At 46.7% G+C, this 15,341-nt stretch overlaps 1 protein-coding gene across 2 annotated transcripts; it reads left to right on the top strand.

The window, feature by feature from the left end:
* Window positions 1-210: 210 nt before the first annotated feature.
* CTSE (cathepsin E) lies at window positions 211-13,408 on the top strand. 2 transcript variants are annotated; one of them, XM_043569290.1, is made up of 9 exons: window positions 211-409; window positions 1,033-1,189; window positions 1,778-1,895; window positions 2,870-2,988; window positions 5,743-5,942; window positions 7,933-8,055; window positions 9,233-9,374; window positions 9,476-9,574; window positions 12,614-12,896. In XM_043569290.1, the coding sequence occupies exons 1-9, from the start codon at window positions 342-344 to the stop codon at window positions 12,776-12,778; spliced, it is 1,191 nt and encodes a 396-aa protein (XP_043425225.1). In that variant the 5' UTR covers window positions 211-341; the 3' UTR covers window positions 12,779-12,896. The 2 variants fall into 2 exon arrangements, with proteins under 2 accessions (XP_043425225.1, XP_043425226.1); XM_043569291.1 differs by lacking the exon at window positions 9,233-9,374 and having other exon boundaries at window positions 214-409; window positions 12,614-13,408.
* Window positions 13,409-15,341: the final 1,933 nt, after the last annotated feature.

Raw genomic sequence — 15,341 nt, 5'->3', positions numbered from 1 at the left:
GACCCCAAAAACTGGCAGAGAAGCTGAACCTACACAGTCTTCTTACTCTTTGAGGGTGCACAGACCCCCAAGTCCCATTCCAGACCCAGCCCGCCCCTGCAGGAGGGAAAGGAGCTGAGGGGAGGAAGAGAGACGCCTTGTTAAACTCACTGTGTTTGTTCCGGGGCCCGGATATTGACGCAAGAGGCCTTATCATTGGGTCCTCAGGCTGGGCTGGGCAAGGCAGGGCAGATCTGAGAGTTAAGGAGATTCCGTCCCCACCGGCCTGTGGGAGAGAAGAAAAGAGAAGGGGCAAGGAAGGCCACGACAGAGCAAGGCAGAAGCTGCTGGTTGGGCCCACGATGAAAACACTCGTTCTTTTGCTGCTGGTGCTCCTGGACTTGGGACTGACTCAAAAAACACTCCACAGGTGAGGCCACGTCCCCAGCACTGTGTCCAGCTGGGGCAGCTCCCTGCCCTCAAGCCTAGGGCTGCCCTGGGAGAGGAAAGATGACGGGGAATTGAAGAGGAGAAGAAACTAAGGGCCATCTTGTGTTGGCCTTGACCCCCAGCCCACGACAAGCGAGCCCTCTGCCTCCATCTCTGACAGAAACTGCTGCCCAAGGCCCAGGGAGCCTCTCTTGTTAGTAAAGAGCAGGAACCTGCAGCTTGGTGTGGCGCTCACGAGACCGAGTACTTGCTTGAAAGACTGACCATGGCTGCCCCCCAATAGTTTTTCTGCCCTTTTATATCATCCCCTGACAAGGTTCATGTAAAATTGCAGAACATGTTCCTAGAAAATCTCAAAGAGCTTGTCTGTGAGAGGGAGGGCCAATTCAAGTCTAAGATTCTAAGAATCTTCAGGAGGCAGAGATCAGACTGACAGGTTGGGGGCCGAGAGGGCACCAATTCTGGCCAAACTCTGGCATGATGCCTTGCAGAACTTCTCCTGTGTCATTTCCCAGTTTGCCTCTGGAAAAATGGGGTGGGGAGAGGGCAGGGTCCGAGAGAGGCAGAAAGGCATCTCCTCCTCACACGGGACTTTGTCCTCAGGGTGCCCCTCAGGAGGCATCCGTCCCTCCGGAAGAAGCTGCGGGCACGGGGCCAGCTCTCTGAGTTCTGGAAATCCCAGAATTTGGACATGATCCAGTACACCGAGGCCTGCACGATGAGCCAGGGTGCCAACGAGCCCCTCATCAACTACATGGATGTGAGGAGTCCCGGGGCAGGGGCTGGGGATGGGGGAGGTGGGAGGATGGCTTGGCCTTTGGGAATGACCAGTGTCGGCCAACAACACCGAAGGTCAGTGTGGATTTCTCCTCTAGGATAACCCATAGGGACTGATCCCCTGGGTCCCTGTGGATTTGACCAAGCAAGCCCCAGTGCGCCCAACCGTGTAGAGCTCTCTGCAAAAGAAAAGGGATGAGCAGGGCAAGCATGCCAGTCAGAAGGGCCCTGCTGCATGTCCTGGGACACATGACTTAACCTTCACCGGCTTCCCTTCCCTGATTGCAGAACACAGGCATCACCGTCTCTTCTGCCTTGCTCGTAGAGTGATTATGAAGAATAATTCGAACAAAAGCTAAAGATAAGCAGGGGCTGAGAGGCTGATTTGATCGTCTCCCTTACAGCCCTTTCTCTGCTCCTTCTCCCTTTTGTTGCCACTCCCAAGGCTCTGTAAGCTCCAGTCTGTGCTAGCCCAGGCTCTGGCCCCGGAGAGCTCTCCCTAGGCCCCCTGGTGAGCACCTTCCCCTTTCCCACCACCTACACTCTCCTCCCTTCCCTCCCTCCCCCGTAGACAGAATACTTTGGCTCCATCTCCATTGGCTCTCCACCGCAGAACTTCACCGTCATCTTTGACACTGGCTCCTCCAACCTCTGGGTCCCTTCCGTGTACTGCACGAGCCCAGCCTGCAGTAAGTAGGGCCAGGGTCAATGGCAGCCAGGGCCTGGCCCTCTGGGGGAAGGGAGCTTGATTTCCAGAAACTGGCCATCCATGCTGCACCAGCTTCCCCTCTCCACCTCTGAGTCCGCCCTGGGACCTTCACCTATGGTGAAAACAAGGTTGAGCCAGGGACAGAGCTAAAATCTGACTGCTATCCAGGCCAGCAACTTTCATACTGACCCGAATTAATAGGGGAAAACTCAGCCACTGAAAATACAAAGTCGATACAAATCTTTGAACACATGATGACTCGCTCCCTTTGGAACACCCGAAAGAATGTGGGAGAAAGTTCCATTCAAATGGCTGTTTCTGGGCAGGTCGATGGGTTGGGTTCTAGTGCTGACTATTCACCTGCTTCAAGAGGGCTTGGTGGCCTACCTCCCAGGATATCAGAGGTGGGGCTGACGGGGCACAATGTAGGGGTGGGTTTATTTGGCCGGAGGTAACTCAGACGTCTTTGTTAGCGTCGGAAAGGGAAGAGCTAAGGAAAGATGTCTTAGTCTGTGCTGGATAAATTCTAGAGGCACAATGTCTCAGAAAACCCCAAAATTGGGTGTCTACAGGTCAGGCAAGGAATTGAGAGTAGTTGCCTGGCATGGTATTTATTTATCTCTGAGTTTCTTTTGAATACCAGGCTCTGACCCATACTAGTTGGTGGAGACTTCTGCTGGCGCCTGATACATGACGCTTATCTTGGTGTGCCTCATGAGGTCACTGTGAACAATCACGTTTCCCAGGGACCATTATTTGTTCTCCATTTAGGCCACCACATGTGGCTAGAGGAGAATGTAGTAACTAACTAAGGAGGGCCATGGCCAACCTTTCTAGACGCCCCCACTCAATCCGGGAGTTGAGGGAATAGACCCTGCATCTCTGTGGTATCAGGGCAGGGACGGACGCAGTGAGCTGATGTCCCAGGCAAGAGCAGCATCCTTGCTTTTCCAGAGACACACGCCAGGTTCTACCCTTCCCAGTCCAACACATACAGCGCGCTGGGGAATCATTTCTCCATTCAGTACGGGACTGGGAGCTTGTCTGGAATCATTGGAACTGACCAAGTCTATGTGAGTACAATTCCTTCCTCTTTTGTCTTTTGGCCAGAAACTTGGGGGACAGAATATTTTGCAGAGCTGTTAGGGGAACAGTTTCAGATCTGCCTCTGGAAGAGGTGGAAACAGGGAGTTGGCTTCCAGGGAAAGGGGGAAGCCTGGCCAGGAGGGAGTAGCACTTCCTGTTTGAGATAACGGCAGTGGGCCAGTCTGCTCAGTGTGCTGAGTTCTAGAGAGGCAGCAAAGAGGAATCCACAGAGAAACAGTGCACAGGGCAGAAAGCCTGGTGGCAGGCTTTCAAGAATGAGTTAAGGAAAGAAAAAAAAAAGAAGGAGTCCAAGATGCTTACTCTCAGTGCAGTAAGACAAGAAAAAAGAAACTAAGGGTATTAGGATTATAAAGGAAGAAATTACACTGTCATTATTCACATGTGACAAAATTCTACATGTAAAAAATCCAAAAATATCTACAGACAATTGGGGTTAATAATTAATTAACAAAGTTGCTGAATACTAGATTAATGAACAAAATGATTTGAATTTCTATATATCAAGAAAACATGGAAAATAGATTTTTTAAAACCTATTTATTTTTGAGAGATAGAGACAGAAAGTGAGTGGGAAAGGGGCAAAAAGACAGGGAGACACAGAATCCCAAGCAGTCTCTAGGCTCTGAGCTCTCAGCACAGAGCCGGACGCGGGGCTCAAACTCACAAATCGCGAGGTCATGACCTGAGCCAAAGTCGGACTCTTAACCGACTAAGCCACCCGGGTGCCCCTGGAAAATAGATCTTTAATGACATTATTTATAACACCATGAGAAACATCAAATACCTAGACATAAATTTAACAAAAACGTTAAATGTTTCAAGATCTCTATTCTAAATTTTTTTTTTTTAACGTTTATTTTTGAGACAGAGAGAGACACAGCATGAACGGGGGAGGGTCAGAGAGAGAGGGAGACACAGAATCGGAAGCAGGCTCCAGGCTCTGAGCCATCAGCCCAGAGCCCGACGCTGGGGCTCGAACTCACGGACTGTGAGATCATGACCTGAGCTGAAGTCGGAGGCTTAACCGACTGAGCCACCCAGGCGCCCCTCAAGATTTCTATTCTAAATACACTACAAAACATTATTGAGTGAGACTAAGGAAGATCTACATAAATTGAAATGACTCAGTATTTCATGACTCAGTATTATAGATAAGTCAAAGTTTTTTCAAATTGATCAATAGATCTGTTAATCAAAAAAAATGGCAATTTTTATTAGAAATTGATGAGCTAATTCTAAAATTTATATGGATATGTAATACACTCAGACCATCTAGACGAGAAAACACACTATAAATATTAAGACCTATTATGAAGTTCTAGTAATTGAGATAATGTGGTATTGGCACAAGATAAGCATATAGACAAACGGGACAAAAGACAAAATTAAGAAACTACTCTGAATTATGTTGAACATGAAACTGCAGTGCAGTGGAGGAAATGACAGTGTATTTATTAAATGGTTCTAGCTCATTTGGATTTCCATATAACCAACCAACAAACAAAAGAATCTTGGCTCCTATCTCACACATCATCAAACCTTCTGATACATTGTAGGTGTTAATATGAAAAGTGAAATAAGAAAGCTTTTAGAAGAAAACATAGGAAAATGTCTTCAGGACCTTAGGGTAGGCAAAAGTTTCTGCAACATGTTACAAAACCCACTAATTAAAGAGGGGAAAAAATGATAAATTTGACTACACCGTAATTCATATCTTCTGCTCACCGAAAAATACCAGCCAAGTCTGGAAGAAGATATTTGTAATACATCTATCCAAAAAAGGACTTGATTCCAGAATAAAAAACTCCTACCAATCAATAAGAAAAATACAGATAACCCGCTTCACACAAGAGGTTATCCAAATATTCAGTTTCGTTAGTATTAGGAAATACAAATTAAAACCCCAACATAACCCACTGCATATCCACGACAAGACTAAAATGGAAAAGATAGGTAATATCCAGTGTCATTGAGAATCTGAAGCAACTGGGACTCTCAAACGTTGGTATGGGAAATGTCAATTGGTACAATCACTTTGGAAAACTCATTGTCAGTATTTACTCAGGCAAAACACTTACATATCCTGTTATCTAGCAGTTTTCTCCTAAGCATAAACCCAACATGTCCACTAGAAGACATGTGCAAGCATTACTGTTAGCAATAGTCAATACCGAAACCAACCCAAATATCCATCCATGGTAGAATGGATGATGATGATGTAGTCATACCATGGAATACTAGTGGCAATGAGCAAAGTTACAACAGACTGCACTAGTATGTTGAGTGACAGGAGCCATATAAACAAGAATTCATCCTATAAGATTCCATTGATACAAAAACTCAAGAAGAGGCAAAGGCAGTATAGGTGGGGAAACCAGGAGATGGGTTACTCTTGAGGAAAGTCGCCATGATTTGCAGGGTTTGTGATTTGCAGGGTGCATGAAGGGGCTTCCCGTTCGGGAGCTTGCTGACAAGGGCGAGTACAGTTTGTGAAAATTCTCTGCACTGTCCACTTACGATTTCTGTATTACACTGCAACTTTTAAAAGTTTACATAAAAAAAATAAGGTTGTGAGAATGTGGTGAAATCACTGTGCCCATTGAATCAAGAAAAGTTGGGTGGGGGAAAAATTCTGTTCAGGCCAGAGGGAGAATTCGGGAATCTGAGATTGTTTGCCAAAGATCTCCCATGCAGTTTTCTCTCGGGCTTTCTCCCATTAGGTGGAAGGACTGCTTGTGGTCGGCCAGCAATTTGGAGAGAGTGTCACGGAGCCTGGCCAGACCTTTGTGAACGCAGAGTTTGATGGAATTCTGGGCCTGGGATACCCCTCCTTGGCTGTGGGAGGGGTGACCCCGGTGTTCGACAACATGATGGCACAGAACCTGGTGGACATACCCATGTTTTCTGTGTACATGAGCAGGTAGGCCCGTCAAGCCCACCAAGGTTAAGGTCAGTTATGACTACAGGGAGACAACACAGTCCAGTCAAAAGAGCACCAGACTTAGTAGTCAAGTACCCGGCTTGGATCTCTTTCTTGACCTATTACCAGCTGTGTGACCTTGGGTTTACCCTCTCTGGATGTTGAGGAAATGGGGTTTGCCTCACCTTGTAAGTTGTACCACACTGAACTAACATGAGGAATCTCTGGGATTGAGTACTCATTTATGCAATGAATAAATATTTATCAAGCTCCTATTCTGTGCTGACTGTGATACTGGGCACCAGGAGCACAATAAAACAAGGAAGACAGCCCCTGCCCTCAGGAAGCGTGATTCCAGTGGTAAGATGCAGGAAAAAATTCGAAAGTAAGCTGACAATAAAATGATGAAATGTTAAGGGACTAATAAAATACAATAGAATATCACTCAGCCTGAAAAAGGAAGGAAATTCTAACGCAAGCTACAAATGGATGAACCTTGAGGACATTATGCTAAGTGAAATAAGCCAGAAAACAAGCACTGTGTGATCCCACTTGCATGAAGCTCCCTACAGGGTCAGATTCGGAGAGACAGAAACCAAGATGGAGGCTGCCAGGTGCGAGGGACGGAGGGGGGTGGGGAATAGAAAGTTATTGTTCAAGGAGTATGGAGTTTCCATGCACAGGATGAAAAGCTTCTGAAGACCGGCTCGCCACAATATGAATATCTAGAACACCAGTGAACTGTACAGTTTTAAATGGTCAATTTATACAATTGTTTTAAATTGCTTGCTGTAGTTGGAAAACGTCGTAAGGCTCGCATGCCTGGGATCCGGAAAGGCTCACCTAACCTTCATCCCTACATAGGAAGGAGATTTCTTACCTTTCTGACTCCCTCCCAGTGAGATCTGGTCTGAGCTGACCCAGCTTTAGCGTAAGCCCATTTCCCTTTTTCTCCACTCCTACGTGGAGAGACTTGAATTTCCTCTATTATACTGCATGGCTGCAGTTGGGACCAGCCCGGGCAGAGCTGGGAGCGGGATGGCAGGTGGCCCAGACCTCTCTGCTGCTCCCTTACAGGTTCCTGAGCAGCTCCCTTCCAGCCGGGAGAGACAAAGGTTAGGATGGGAAGTGGCAGAGGCTTTGCAGTCTGACTGATCTGGATTTAAGCCCTGAGCCTCAGTTTCCTCAAATGGCCACAAGGATGATGTAAGAGATAAATAGGATTAAGCAGATAACATTCTTTGCCCAGTGCCCTGCACAAAGGCCATCAACAAACAGTTCTTCCCCCAACCCCCACTAAAACCACTTTTCTATGATGCTCACGGATTCCCAGTTCCCTTCCCCTTTACCACCCTGACTTGTAGCACCCAGAGTTTTGTATTTTTCTGATCATTTTCCTCTTGAAAATGAATCAGTTTCATGTCCTATTTCCCCAGAATCCTGTTAGGTGCCAGAACAGAATCTGAAAAATCAACATCGGTGAAGATTAATAAGTTTTCAAGCTCTAGTAAGTCACGTTGCCTTCACATTAGCCTCTTCACCTTAACACGATGGAGAGAATAACCCAGAAGCTCCAGGCACCAGGCACCACCAAGAACAATAGTGGGAAAGATACTTGGGGGGAAAGGCTTTGGGGGGTGCCTCAAGTCACATGGTGTGTGCACCCCTCAGATGGCCTTGGCCTTGGTTCCGCGTGAGTGTTGCATGACCAGAGCTGTCATCACCCTTTCCCACCTTCCTAGCCCTTTTACCCAAGAAGAAAACATTCACAAATCATTACGCAGACCTGTTTCTATCCTTTTGCCAGAAAAGATCCAGACTAATCACCTTGCAGTAGTGGGGAACTCTGGTCTCAAAGCCTAGGCTGATATTTCCCCTCTGTAGGTACTTGGTGGGAGTGATCAGACCAAGAAATAGGGCACTGGCTGAGGCTTTTTCCTGGGGTTTTCCAGTGGCCCTTCCCTGACAGCCCACCTTTCTTTCCATGTAGTGACCCAGAAAGTGGTGTGGGGAGTGAGCTGATTTTCGGAGGCTATGACCATTCCCATTTCTCTGGGAATCTGAACTGGGTCCCGGTCACCAAGCAAGGCTACTGGCAGATTGCACTGGATGTGTGAGTATTCTCATTATGGTATGACAGAAGAACTCAGGATGGGCACCACTCAAATTGGGTTAATTGAATTGACCTGAATCAAAGTGCTGGTCCCTGGGAGAGGATGCTGGGGGCTCGTTGTGCAGGGCTAGAGGCACGGAGGGGCTGAGCGGGGGTGCAAGAGGGGCCTCGGTCTCCAGGGCGGCAGGCACATGGTACCAAGTTTCAGCTTCCCTCCTTGCACGCGTGGTGCTCCCTCAAGTCAATACGAACACTCAGCCAACTACTCGGGGCTCATTTAACGCTAATTAATACATAGGTCAAAGGGCGAGTGACACGGGGGTGCAGGTGTGAACTGGACTCAGATTTTGCCTCCATGGAGTGTGTACAGAAGATGAGACACACACACAAACCCCCACCAGGTGAAGTGGAGGGTGGACCGTGGTCCATGAGATGTGCCACCAAAGTGGCCTTGGCAGACAGGGCAAGATAGCTCCTACCTGAGAACTCCTCAAGCAAGGGTTTCATGAAGGAGGTAACATTGACAGGGTCTTGACATACATACATGCATATGTATGTGTGTGTGTGTGTGTGTGTGTGTGTGTGTGTGTCTGGGCATGGAGCAACCAAGGAAATGGGACCAGTGGCCGGTCACACACCTAGCACTGGACTAGACCGTGCAGGAGTTCAAAGAAACGCAAGTCTCAATTCAGCCAAGAATAAGCTCCTGCAAGGGGAGGTGAGGCCATGTGCTTGGCACAAGGGATAAACAGGAAAAAGCTTCGGTGTTCACTGTCTACTGAGGGTTTTTCAAACCGTAAGGACTTACCCATTTATGAGTCATGACCTCATTTTAGGGGATCATGACGTACATTTTTCATGAACTGGACTAAAATAGAAAATATCAGAGTGCAGTTCGCATGTTAAGGTTGAGCACTGTTTCATTTTTTGTTTTTATTTCTTGTGTGTGTGGGGGGTGCGTGTACTGGGTCCGAGAGTACATGTATTTCTGCTATGGGCATCAGTCACAGAAAAATTGAGAAACACTCATGTGTAAGACAGTCAAAATGGAAATCACGAGTGTATATTTGAGAGCCTGTAGAGGATGAGAGCAGCTGGGGAGACTTCAGGGCTGGGGAGGAGGAATCTGGGGTGGGGGAGTGGGGAGGGCGGCTCACGACATTTTCCTTGCCCTCAGAATCCAGGTGGGAGGCACAGTGATGTTCTGCTCTGAGGGCTGCCAGGCCATTGTGGACACAGGGACTTCCCTCATCACGGGCCCCTCCGACAAGATCAAGCAGCTGCAGAAGGCCATTGGGGCAGAGCCCATGGATGGAGAAGTCAGTGCCTGCCGGGGTTGGGGGGAGGAGGGAGCAGGGGAACTAGGCCCTCTCTTGGGAGGTGGGAGGCCTCTAAATGGATCCTCTGTGCTGTGTTTTAGTATGCTGTGGAGTGTGCCAACCTCAACGTCATGCCGGATGTCACCTTCATCATCAACGGAGTCTCCTACACCCTCCAACCGACTGCCTACACCCAGCTGGTAAGAACTGTTTCCTTATTCTGCAAGTCACAGGGCCGTCCCTTCCCCACGAGGAGCCTGCTACTTCCTCTTTTCGGTAGCCTGCACTTACCCTGAGCCCCCCTCCCATCTTACCCTGTGCCGAAGCAGCAGTGCCCCCTCTAGAAAGGACAAAGCTGCCTGTGGTGGAAAGGCCACCGGCTGGTTCTCTCTCATTTCCTGTCCTGCAGAGAAGCAGAAACAAGCCTCGTACAAGCCACGTAGTGAAGTTTCCGGGCGTTGTCACGTAGGGCTTTTCAACCGACCACGTTTAATCCCCTCAAACATCCAGCCAGACTGGATAGTATTATCCCATTCTATAGATGAGGATACTGAGACTCGGAAGGTTACGTGGCTCGAGATTTGAGCTGCGTGGAGAGGGAGTAGAGAATCAGGCTATAGCTCCTAACATTCAGATTAACATTCTTCTCAAACAAGAAAGTGTCTTTTGCGCAGTGGATTCCTAAGTCGGTAGAGTGAGGTGGAAAAGGAATTCCTGGGGAAATCTGTGATCGCTTCACACCACCGTTGGCCCAGATTTCCAACATCACATGGAGTTCTTTGGTGACACTCAACACGCTAACTTTACCCAAGAGCCACCCACAGCACCTGGGTGATTGCACCAGAATGGAGGTGCTAAGGTGTAGAGGACTTTGGGGACTTACCTACCCCCACATCTTGTTCTCCATTAACTGCTTCCCCAAGCCACCAAATATAAACAGGCAATGCAAGTGAAAACAAATGTGGGGTGGTGGGTTTTTTTTTTTTTGGGCTTTTATTTAAATTCCAGTTCGTGGGGCACCTGGGTGGTTAAGCATCCAAGCCTTGATTTCAGCTCAGGTCATTTGTGAACAGTTTGTGAGTTCGAGCCCTGCGTCGGGCTCTGCACTGACAGCACGGAGCCTCCTTGGGATGCTTTCTCTCCCTCTCTGTGCCTCTCCCCACCCCCTTCTCTCTCTCAAAATAAATTTTTTAAAAACTTAAAAAAAAATAAATTCCAGTTAGTTAACGTACAGGGTAATATTAGTTTCAGCTATGGAGTACGATGATTCAACACTTCCATACAATACCCTGTGTTCTCCTTAATCCCCATCACCTAATTCTCTCAACTCCCCACCCACCTCCCCTCTTTCTGGTAACCATCAGTTGGTTTTCTATAGTTTCTTGGTTTGCCTCTCTCTCTTTTTTTCCCCCTTTGCTCGTTTGTTTTGTTTCTTAAATCCCACATATGAATGAAATCATATGGTATTTGTCTTTCTCTGACTGACTTATTTCACTTAGCATAAAACTCTCTAGCTCCATCCATGTCATTGCAAATGGTAAGATTTCATTCTTTTTATGGCTGAGTAATATTCCATTATAAATATATATATATATATACACATATATATACATGCATATATATATACATACATATATGTATATGTATATGTATATACACACACCACATTTTCCACATTTTCTTTATCCATTCATCAGACACTCAGGCTGTTTTCATAATTTGGCTATTGTAGATAATGCTGCTATAAACATTGGGGTGCATACATCCCTTTAAATTAGTATTTTTGTATTCTTTGGATAAATACTTAGCAGTATAATTGCATAAAAATCCTAGAGGAGAATACAGGCAGTAACCTCTTTGACATCAGCCTTAGCAACTTATTTCTAGATGTGTCTCCTAAGGTCAGGGAAAGAAAAACAAAAATAAACTATTGGGAACTCGTCAAAATAAAAAAGCTTCTGCAGTGAAGGAAACAATCGAGAAAACTAAAAGGCAACCTACAGAAAGGGGGAAGATATTTGCAAATGATCTATCTGATAAAGGATTAGTATCCAAAACACATAAAGAACTTCTAAAACTCGACACCCAGGAAACAAATAACCCAATTAAAAAATGGGCAGAAGACATGAATAGACATCTCTCCAAAGACATCCAGATAGCCAACTGACACATGAAAAGATGCTCAACATCACTGATCAACAGGGAAATACAAATCAAAACCACAATGAGATAGCACCTCCCACCTGTCAGAATGGCTAACATCAACAACACCAGAAACAACGGTGTTGGCGAGGATGTGGAGAAAAGGGAGCCCTTCTGCATTGGTGGTAAGAATGCAAACTGGTACAGCCACTCTGGAAAATTGTATGGAGCTTCCTCAAAAAGTTAAAAATAGAACTACCTTACAATCCAGCAATTGCACTACTAAAAAAAGCAAACGTTTTGCTTTAGAAAACAGCTTCATGTCAAGTCCCTAAGCATCTCCAACAAAGGGATTCTGGAGCTGTCACTGTGAACCCCAAACTGAGAATAAGCTAGACATTTGAACCGTGCCAAATTCATCAGCCTATACACCCTTCAGGACTCTGGCACCCCACCTTCTCAAGAAGGTGCTTTAAGGCCTCTGTGAATTTCCTCTACCCTCATCAGCAACCTCAAATCTCAAATGGTTGTTGGAAAGACCACACCTGCTCGGTAGACCCCAAGTCTTTGCCAAACTAAAAAAATAAGACTGGAGAAAGTTATACCCTTCTCGTGGAAAAATGAATGCCTACTTGCTTTATATCTAAAAAAGGATTCTTCCCAGAACACAAAATAGCAGTGTAGCATCTCTCCCTTAAAAAATTGAGTTGAGGTTCACAAAGAAAGCAGAACTCCAGCCAACATCTTCTAAAGCCAAACCTTTTGCTCTTCCCGTCAGGCAACAAAGTTTCACTTTTTCTGATTATCAAACGGGGGGTGGGGGGTCGGGGGGGAGCGGGGAAACGTGTATAACAGATGAACAGTTGGCAAAATTGTAGACCTTAGAAGCCCAGGCCCACATGTATGAAACCATGCAGGCACTTTGCGGAGTAAACAAGTAGAGGTGCAGGAAGCAGGAGGAAGAACCAACCAGCCAAAGTGGTGACCGTATGGAACGGTCCAGGGCCAGTCGCCCCCACTACCACACAGTACAGCCTCCAGGCAGCACTGCTTCCCTTTCTCCCTACATGTCACTTACATCTTTTTTCCAACCCCAGGACTTTGTGGATGGAATGGAGTTTTGCAGCAGTGGCTTTCAAGGTCTTGACATCCAGCCCCCAGCTGGGCCCCTCTGGATCCTGGGTGATGTCTTCATTAGACAGTTTTATTCAGTCTTTGATCGTGGGAATAACCGTGTTGGGCTGGCCCCAGCAGTCCCCTAAGGCGTGGCCTTGCCCATGCGTCTGCCTGCCTGCTTGCCTGATGCCCTTTAGAAATTCAGCTGTGCCTGGGAGGTTGGGGCATTCTTCACAGCTGTCAGAAAGTCACTGCAATTGTTCCAAAGCCGCAACTTGAATTGGGACCAAATAGAGCATGAGAACATACACACCCACTCGCACGCTTCACACATTTCACACACACCCACGTCCACACCTCCTCCACCACCATCATGATGGAAGAATTAAGTGGCATGCCCATACTTTGTATTGCTTTTTGCTAGCATTTTCTTTTGGAAATCTCCAAACATGTACCCAAACAGAGATGATAGCACAATAAATCCCTGTGGACCCCAGCCACTTTTCATAACCCACCAGCACGTAGCCAGGCCTGTTTTATCTGGAGCGCCTCTCCTCCTCTCTCCAGCCCACACACCTGCATTATTCTGAGGCAAATTCTTGGTATCATATCTTAAATCATCACTGCAACGATTCACCCATAAATCCCTCTACGATTCTTAAATACGCAATCAGTGTTCAAATGTTGTCTGTTGTCTAGGAAATGTTGGGTCATTTTCATGGCCGACTTGTCTGTATCAGGATGCAAATAAAGTTCACAAATGGCATTTATTTGAACTCTATGTCTCTTTTCATGTGCAGGGTTGACCACACTCTGAACTGTGCGGGGTGAAATCGGAAAGTGTCGCCCAACGTGGTTCTCTGAGCCCACGTTTCCTGTAAAATGGCAGTTGGCTCTAGAGGCCTGGTTTTGTGGCGAGAGTGTTTCATGGGTAGTGCTGGGTACCTCCCGTTGTCGCCCAGCAGGAGGCAGATAATGCCCGGTGCCTCTGTGCTCACCACGTTTGGACGGACGAGTTGGCTCTGGGGCTGTTAGCCTCATCTACCCACCACTGATTTCCTTCAGCATTTTACTTAAAGGCTTCGGCAACCACTGACGATCATTGCTTAGATCCACGCTACCTATCATCAGGGCTGCAAAACAGATTTTTTTTTCTTTTTTTTTTTTTTAATTTTTTTTTTTAACGTTTATTTATTTTTGAGACAGAGAGAGACAGAGCATGAACGGGGGAGGAGCAGAGAGAGAGGGAGACACAGAATCGGAAGCAGGCTCCAGGCTCTGAGCCATCAGCCCAGAGCCCGACGCGGGGCTCGAACTCACAGACCGTGAGATCGTGACCTGAGCTGAAGTCGGACGCTTAACCGACTGAGCCACCCAGGCGCCCCCAGATTTTTTTTTCTAATTCTATTTTTCCTCCTGTATTTGTTAGCTAGCATTCTTCTATTTAAAACACAAAACAAACCACACTTAAAAACAAAACAAAACAAACGGGGCGCCTGGGTGGCGCAGTCGGTTAAGCATCCGACCTCAGCCAGGTCACGATCTCGCGGTTCGTGAGTTCGAGCCCCGCGCCGGGCTCTGGGCTGATGGCTCGGAGCCTGGAGCCTGTTTCCGATTCTGTGTCTCCCTCTCTCTCTGCCCCTCCCCCGTTCATGCTCTGTCTCTCTCTGTCCCAAAAATAAATAAACGTTCAAAAAAAGAAAATTTAAAAGAAACAAACAAAACCATTTGCTTACCATCAGGTACAGCTCCTATAGGAAAGGCAAGCTGACTTGGATTTTCCCTCTTGTTTACTGGCTTTCAGAATAGTGAATGTGTTTCAACTTACTGCATTTTTTTTTATATATTCCAAGCATGTTACCCTTGGCCAGCAGGTACCCCTTCAAATTAGTTTCTGTGAATTTTCACTTGACCCCAGCACAAAGCGATGTTCCGGGCCTATTTTCCCAAGGATTCCTCGTTCCTGGTCATGTGCTCATACGTTTGTTGCAAAAGAAAATATTTCAGAGCACAAGGAGAGGATATGGGGGGCGGGGGGTGGGCTCTGAATGAACCCTTTTCATCTCCCCCCAGGGCCCATGCTGAGGGAGCTGACAGGGTGAATCCTGGCTGCATCCCCACTCCAGTGGGATCTATTGTCACCAAAAACAACATGTCTTTCTTTTCCTTCCTTTTGTTCTTTTTTTTTTTTTTCAAAATGCAAGTATCTTCAGGGTTTCCTTTATTGTAAATGATGTGAAAGTCCTCCGTGACCCTTCCCCTCAAAGATAAGTAATATTTTTTATCTGAAGCTGTCTGATGCAGACTTTTCCTTTGTATTTACAACAGAGATAGCCATAGGGAAGGAATTTTTTTTTCCTACAAAAAAAGGAATCACTCTGAATACACTTGTGCCTAAACTGCTCCTTTAACAGATTCTACGTAGTCAGCTCTTCCCTTGTAACATCTGCATAGTGTCCACTTAATGATCAAATCCTCCCTTAATGAACATTGGGTTCATTTGGGTTTAATTCAATCCAATCCCATAAATATTTATTTTGTGCCAGGTGCTAAGTGAGACACTCGAAGATCCTCAAGATAAGTGGGACAGATCCCGGCTGTCGCTTTTGGCACAGAGGTCATGGAAAACACACCAGGCCTACAGTCAGATACTCCGGATTCACATTTGTGCCCTGCCCTGGATCAATTTGGTGACCTTGGCTGGTCACT

This window comes from Prionailurus bengalensis, chromosome E4, assembly GCF_016509475.1.
Source record: "Prionailurus bengalensis isolate Pbe53 chromosome E4, Fcat_Pben_1.1_paternal_pri, whole genome shotgun sequence".
In the NCBI taxonomy this organism is placed as follows: Eukaryota; Metazoa; Chordata; class Mammalia; order Carnivora; family Felidae; genus Prionailurus; species Prionailurus bengalensis.
The sequence above is the reverse complement of the archived record's forward strand: the minus strand, read 5'-3'. Positions and strand labels throughout refer to the sequence as shown.